The 7218-nt window shown below is 32.9% G+C and overlaps 1 protein-coding gene across 1 annotated transcript; it reads right to left on the reverse strand.

The window, feature by feature from the left end:
- Nucleotides 1–3837: 3837 nt before the first annotated feature.
- Nucleotides 3838–5457, reverse strand: LOC131874827 (uncharacterized). The gene is made up of 2 exons (XM_059218746.1): nucleotides 4785–5457; nucleotides 3838–4391 (listed from the first exon to the last, which is right to left on the reverse strand). Exons 1-2 carry the CDS (start codon nucleotides 5455–5457, stop codon nucleotides 3838–3840), a joined length of 1227 nt encoding a protein of 408 aa, XP_059074729.1.
- Nucleotides 5458–7218: the final 1761 nt, after the last annotated feature.

A 7218-nucleotide genomic window follows, 5' to 3' on the forward strand; every position in this document is an offset into this window, starting at 1 on the left:
TGCTGAATGGTTTAGGAGAATAGGCTTTGAAGGTCCATCTATGTGTGTTTTATGTGAACACCATGATGAGTAATTCAATCATATCATTTCAGGATGTCTCTTTTCCCAAAAATACTAGAGATGGTTGTGTTCCGAACCAGGATGAATCACTTCTCTTCCCAATGACATCCTTAACCTTTTTAAAAGTTGGTCAGAGTTAAATAGGAATTGTATATATGGATGTCTGATAATTATTTTCCCATCCATTATCCTATTGAAACTATGTAAAGAGAGACATTGAAAAAATTTCCAAGGAAAGAAGATGATTTGGGAGTCATTCATCAATAAGGTGGAAGTTGCTAATGTTGAAGTGATGAATAGTAGAATTGGAGGTCATTTGAAAAGGAAAGTTTAATTTTCAAATTAGAATCGCTCTATTAGAATGAAATGGTTTAGATTGAAGATTCCTCTTTGCGTTGGCAATGGGGATCAAATAAGTAAAATAAAAAGAGAAAATCATGTTTGGTCTACTCCTAAGATAGGTTGGGATAAATTGAATTTTGATATTATTTCTCAGGGTAATCATGGAACCTTTATAGATGGTTGTGTAGTTCATGCCTATGATGGTTCAATTTTAGCTAAGTTGGAAAAGCATCTAGAAGATGACACAAATAACATAGCTGAACTCAAAGCTGTACTGGAAGGGGTACTTCTTTGCAGAGAGTTAAACATAAATATTTCAAAAATAGAAAGGTATTTAACCATAATAATTAATGCCTTGAGGGCGGGCTCTACTAAAAATTGGAAACTCAATTCATTTGTTGGCAAATAAATTCAGGTAATTAATTCCTTTGAAGAAGTAATCTTCAATCATATCTATCGATAGGTCAATCTTATGATAGATCGTTTGGAAAATTCATTGTTAGATGGAATTGAATTCAGAATTTGGGATCGGTTGGAAAACTCTTGTTCTCTCCATCGGTGGTTAGATTTGAAATTTGAGCTTTATTTCTCTGTGGTATAACTATTGGAAAGGGTAAAAATTCTTACTGATAGATGGTGTCAAGTTTATAATTGGAAGTAGATGCTTGTTCTCAATTTCCCCAAGGGTAGCTGATGTTGAATTTTGGATTTTTATTTCTCTATGTTATACTTGTTTGATAGGGGTTGAAAAAGATAAGCATTCGGAGGGGTAGACAACATTGAATTCCTAATCTAGAAGTATATGTTTGTTCTCAATTTTCCTACAAGCAGTTAATTTTTTGTTTTTAATTCTTAGTGTCCTATGTTCTAGCCATTTGATAGGGGTTGAATGTGGTTGGTAGTGTGATTAGAGAAAGTAGGCAAGTAGCTAAGGTGGTCTATTCCCACTTTATGTCCCAACTATCTATTCTTGTCATTAAAACAAAAATAAAACACCATACATAGTATGAGGCTTGATAATTTTATCTCTTATATTAATATCTTAATCTATTGAGTACATTCCTTATATCTCATTTATACTTTCTATCTTCTATTCACTATTCTTCTATTCCCCTCATCATCTTTTTTACTCATTATAAACTACTTACTTATATATCCTATTAGGGATGCAGCCCCTAGATGATATCCCAAAGAATAATCTCTTTCCTTAGTTACATATTCAGGAACCGTGTTAACATATCACACCCTTATCTCTCTAGACCGGTGTTTGTATTCTATTTTTTTATCAACAATAACTATATTTAAGCTAAATATAGTTTTATTTTATATGTAATATTCACATAAATAAAATTCTATATTACAATTGCATTTATCCCCTTAACTAATTTTTTTCAAGTTCTTTTAAAATACTTAGATAATCTTCATTTATACGAGTTATTTGTTGGTACCATAAAAAACGGATTCTTCTATAAATATTTTTCTCTTTAAAATTAGAGCCCACTTAAGTGCTTAAAAAATCATGACCATTGAAAGTAGAGACACCAATCTTCCCTGTCATTGGTTATGATAGTGGAGCTCCATACTTTATAAACTATACAAACAAAATAAGCTTTCTATTTGAGAGAATACACTTTCAAGTTGATATTGTAAGCTCACAAAGACCTTTCACAAAAATTATATCTCCCTTTCATAAATCCTTTTCATTTGTTATGATAGTCAAGGTGCATACTTTAAAAACTGTACAAACAAAATAATCATTACACTTTAGAGTATAATTTCTAGTTGAGTGTGCACACAAACATCTTTAGAAAACATTATATCTCTTTGCACCATATTACAAATTTCATTAGATAAAACAACCTGCATCCATACATAATTGAATTTGATAACTAATGATAGGTTCTATGTCAAACCATGCATGTCTATCACACCATTGGCATGTTTCACTTGTCCATCATGGAACCAAAATTAGAATTTTCTATTGCTCACTATGCTCAAATAAAAAATATTATTGAGATACAGCTTCTACCATTATATTCACCATAATTTTAAAAATCACCCTTGATGAGACATCATATCAAAAGAAGCCTCAAATTCTATCAACCATTCATCTTTCAATACATGAATCATTAAGGCCATTGAAAAGATATCTCCATCATTTTTCTTTTTTCCTTTTTCCCTCTGTTGCTGGTCTTATTGTAATTCCAATAGTTAGGCATAGAATTTTTAAGAGATTTAAATCTCTCATATAAATTAGATATATACATTTCTTTATTTTTCCCTTTTTAGTATTTCACCTTTGTTTTTCAATTTCCCATGACTAACTAAAGCCTCATTAGTACATTCAAAGTCAATTTATTAACCACTACTTTAGTCATTTTTGTTTCAAACTAATGGTCTCTATAACTCCATCAAGTGATCCCATGATCTGAAAAAGTAGTAGTAGTCTCATTGCATATTTATACTCCATTTTTTTTACTTTAATTCAATGTATTGTGGTCACATTCATATTGAACATATCCAAATCTGTAGCCAAAAAAACACCATCACCAATCTTAATTGTTAACCAATTGTTTAGCATGGTACAAGTCTTCAATAGTGTCCTTTATTTCGATGAACCTATCTATTTGTATGTTTTTATTATAAGTTGCAACCCAAATAAAAGTTAGAACAAGAAAAAATTGTTCCTGACACCTAATATTTGAGCTTATCAATCAAGCTCTATATCAAATTAAAAGAAGTAGAAGTGTAAAATATGCTCAATATACTAATTTATGACAAAAGGTATGTGAAAAAATAATAATTGCAAGAAAATAAAAACAAAAACCATACCACATCTTAGTGATTTGTGCAAAGAAAACCCTTTAAAGAGAAAAATCCCAATACAAAGAAACTTATTGTGTTATTCAATATCAAATGGTAGAGGAGCTTTTTCTAAAATTTTGCTCCGAAACAATACTGAGCATTAAAGAATATGTTGAGCTAGAAGAAAATGTCAATCCTCGAAAGGTGCCCTTCGATAAGGATTCCTTATTTTCAAGATCTCCTCCTTTATTATGTTCCATTCTTATCCAAATTTCATTCAATTATTTACACATGACTAGTTTGAATCTATTATTTATCTTTATTTCTTAAAGAATTACAAACATAAGCTAAAATATTGTCATAACATCACATCATTTTATTTCTATATCATCATCATACCAAAAACACATAATCACATAAACACAAACTGAAATCAAATTATTGATAAAAGATGTCCTTGCAATAATCAGTTATCCATATTCTCTTACGACTATGACAAAATATGAGATCAAAATTTAAAGGTGGTCTAGGAGCTGGAGGCTATAAAAAAACGAATCCCTCTGGATGCTCCTCTGCTCTCCCTTGTGCCTCTCTCAAGCTAACATTCTCCATTGTCAATGCATCCATCCTCTACGGTACTTGTATATCTGATACTCTCATCTGACGAAGTGTCTCGAGCTCTCCTCGCAAACGATCTTGGCCTGTTTCGAGTCCATCTATCTTAGCACATAGTTGCTGCATACGATCTTGCTCTTCTTTGAGTCCATCTATCTTAGCACATAGTTGTTGCATCTCTATCTGATGAATTGTCTCGAGCTCTCCTAGCACACGATTTTGCTCTACTTTGAGTGCATCTATCTTAGCACATAGTTGTTGCACAGGATGTTGCTCTACTTTGAGTGCATTTTTCTCGGCAAATAGTTGTTGCACACGATCTCGCTCTAATTTGAGCGCATAATTCGTAGCATATAGTTGTTGCAGCTCTATCTGCATTTGTCTCTCCCTCTCTCGGGCCTGATCAGGTTGGATCTGCAGACTATTCCGTTCTGCTTGAGCTTGGTCTCTCTCAGTTAGGGCCACACCTCTCACAAACTCTGCCCTTGCTAATCTCTCATAAAGTTGATCCATCTCTACCATAGCAGCATATATTTTTTCCATGGCCCTATCGCACTCTCGAGTGTTAGCTGCGAAACACAAAAACCAAAAAATGTTAGTTCCATGTATCTCGAATCACAAGAAGCTCTAACTATTTTCTAAACACATACTCATCTATGTTTATGAAAACTCAGCGCGCGCAAAAACATATTTGATTTATGTGATTATTAACAGGTCTGACTGTGGTGTAATGACTATCAGGTTAATTCAGCAGTTGTGACATTTAGAATTCTTAAAAAATGTGATCTAATCCTGCCTGAGATATTTGAAAGGAAAAGAAAAGAACATTTCAAGGCAGCCTATAATCTCTGCCAACATTCCGAAAACTAAGAAACCTTTAAGGTTGACCATAACCTAGAAAATTTAATTATCAAACAGTAAATGGCAAACCATAATGCAGTAACTACGAAAGAGAGACTTACCAGTTACTGAAGATGCAGTTCTTGTTGCAGATGCCTCTGAAGACGATAAGGTAAAACGGGGATATGCAGCGGAATTGGTAGTGGAAGTTGGTCCTGATGAAAATGACATCCCAGATGTTGGTACGGTTACAGCAGCAGAAGTAGTGGTCTGTGCTAGTGCAGTCCCTTCACCAGATAAAGGAATTGTAATTGTAGGTGCACTGGTGGTTGATGAAGACGAAGCAACAGTTCGAAACGCATTTGATGGTTGCGATACAGAGGAGGATTGAGTTGCTGAGGAAGTGGGCGGATTTCCCACCTGAGTGTTGGAAGGCGTGGGTGGAGTAAATGCTATGCCCGGAGTGCGGAAAGACAGATCCACATCCAGAGCAGAAGATTGCGAAGGGATTGCAAAGAATGGCGTAGGTGGACAAACCGCAGGGGCGTCGAAGAGAGCCGTAGACGGGTAAGCCGTAGCGCCGCCGAAGAGAGGCGTAGGCGCGTAACTCGCAATGCGGGGGAAGGATGGTGCAGGCGCGTAAAACGCAGTGGCACCAAAGAAAGGCGTAGGCGCGTAACCCGCAGTGGCGATGAAGGGGGTACCAGGGGCGTAAGTCGCAGTGACGCCGGGGAGAGGCGTAGGTGTATCAGCCGCAGCGACTGATACGGGGAATTCGAAACCTCTGTTCGCCATGGCTAAAGTTCAAGTAATGCCGAAAAAGGATTAAAATTGAAAACTGAATCCTTGGACCCTAGGGTTTTGTAAAATAAACAATCTGTTGCTCCTGTAAGCGTGTTACCTGGTTTGGTTTGTTAAAGCATTCTCCACTGGGCTTTATATGATATCATAGGACACCAGTTGGGTTGGGTAGGATTGGCCGACCATATAGTAATAGAGGATTTATTATTTTATTTTAAAAAAATCTTTAAGAACGTAGGGCTAGTGTATATTTGTGCTAATTATTTATTATAATTTTGCAGTATTGTTAGTTGAAAATTATATTATTTTAATTATATTTGTGTCTTATAAATTATAACTATTTTATTTGAAGAAAATGATATTTAATTATGAAATATTAATTATAATTCTAATTTTAATAATATAGTATTAATAATTATTTAGGTTATTTAGTGTGGTTATTGTTTATTAAAATTAAGTATTTCTCATTGTTATCGTATCTATGGCTTGTAGAATGATACTTTGGGGGAAGGCAATTAGTTCTTTAATGACGTTTGAACTGGCTTAGTCTCAAGTCTTATAATTGACAAGATATAGAGTAGGGTTTCTTTTATAAAATATATAAAATGTGAGTTTGTTTTTTAATCTGCAAAGTAGTTTTATTATGTTCTCTTGGTTTTGTATGAGAGCATGGAGGCAAAACAAAGCATTTGGTATTTCATTTATTGAGAAAGATACTAAACTTGGATTTTGACGAAATTCTTGCATACTAGTTGAATCATCTTGTCCCCAATTTTGCATCACTTGATATAATCTTAATTGTGGTTCATATATTGTAGAGAGCTAAAACATAATATAGAGTATAGTATAATAGATGAAATTTAATGTTCATGGGATTTTTTGATTTCAAAAAGAAATGGATGAGGTGTCATTAGCCAATAGAATATTTACTCTTATGAATAAATAAAAGTGTACTTCAATGTTTATAATTTTTAATAAAAATATTTGTAATAGTTACCCTTACATATAACTATTAGTCAACTGACAACTAAATCATAATATAGAATATAGTATAATAGATGAAATTTAAGATGAAATAGTTTACTTATTTCTTTGCGTAGTGTGAATCAAATCCCTATAAAATAGCTAATAAATTTTATTATGTTTTCAGAAATAAAATTTGTAGAAATTTTATGTTATATAAAAGAGTCACTTTATTTACATTTTTTTTGGCTGGGTAATAGGCCGAAGCCGATATTTTATCACTTTATATATAATATTATGAATAGATAATGAAAAAAATTAAAATATACATATATTTGTTATTATTTCTATAGTATAAATTCACATTTCTCAAGTTATAAAATTGTGAAAAATATTTTATAGCTATTTGATTGGCCAAAACAATTTGACACAAATTTCATTAACTGCAACAGTCACTTTTTTATACAAAATTTCCATACATAATCTAGATCAATGAGGTAGCTTCTATAATATAAAGATCTAAATAAATATAAAATGTATGCCCTACACATAAGGGGTGCAACAAGGCAACACAAAGATGTGCTATAAAAAATATAACTTACATATCATAAAAAATATTTAGAAACAATTTTTTGTGCACAAAAGAAGAACTCCTCATGGATAAAATTTAACTTTAGCCTTTTCTTTTCTTTTTTGAAAGATGACATTAGTAGAATTTGGTCTATTCCTGAAGGAGACCTTTTCCTCTTGACCTATATCCATGTATGCTCGGATTGGGAGGAGAAAACTAAA

This window comes from Cryptomeria japonica, chromosome 4 (assembly GCF_030272615.1).
Source record: "Cryptomeria japonica chromosome 4, Sugi_1.0, whole genome shotgun sequence".
Lineage (NCBI taxonomy): Eukaryota > Viridiplantae > Streptophyta > Pinopsida > Cupressales > Cupressaceae > Cryptomeria > Cryptomeria japonica.

Bases quoted from the DNA above. Each gene is read 5' to 3' on its own strand.
- LOC131874827 (XM_059218746.1), bottom strand. From the start codon at position 5,457: ATGGCGAACAGAGGTTTCGAATTCCCCGTATCAGTCGCTGCGGCTGAT. The intron at 4,392-4,784 runs GTAAGTCTCTCT...TGTGTTTCGCAG, and splicing joins AACTGCATCTTCAGTAACTG to CTAACACTCGAGAGTGCGAT.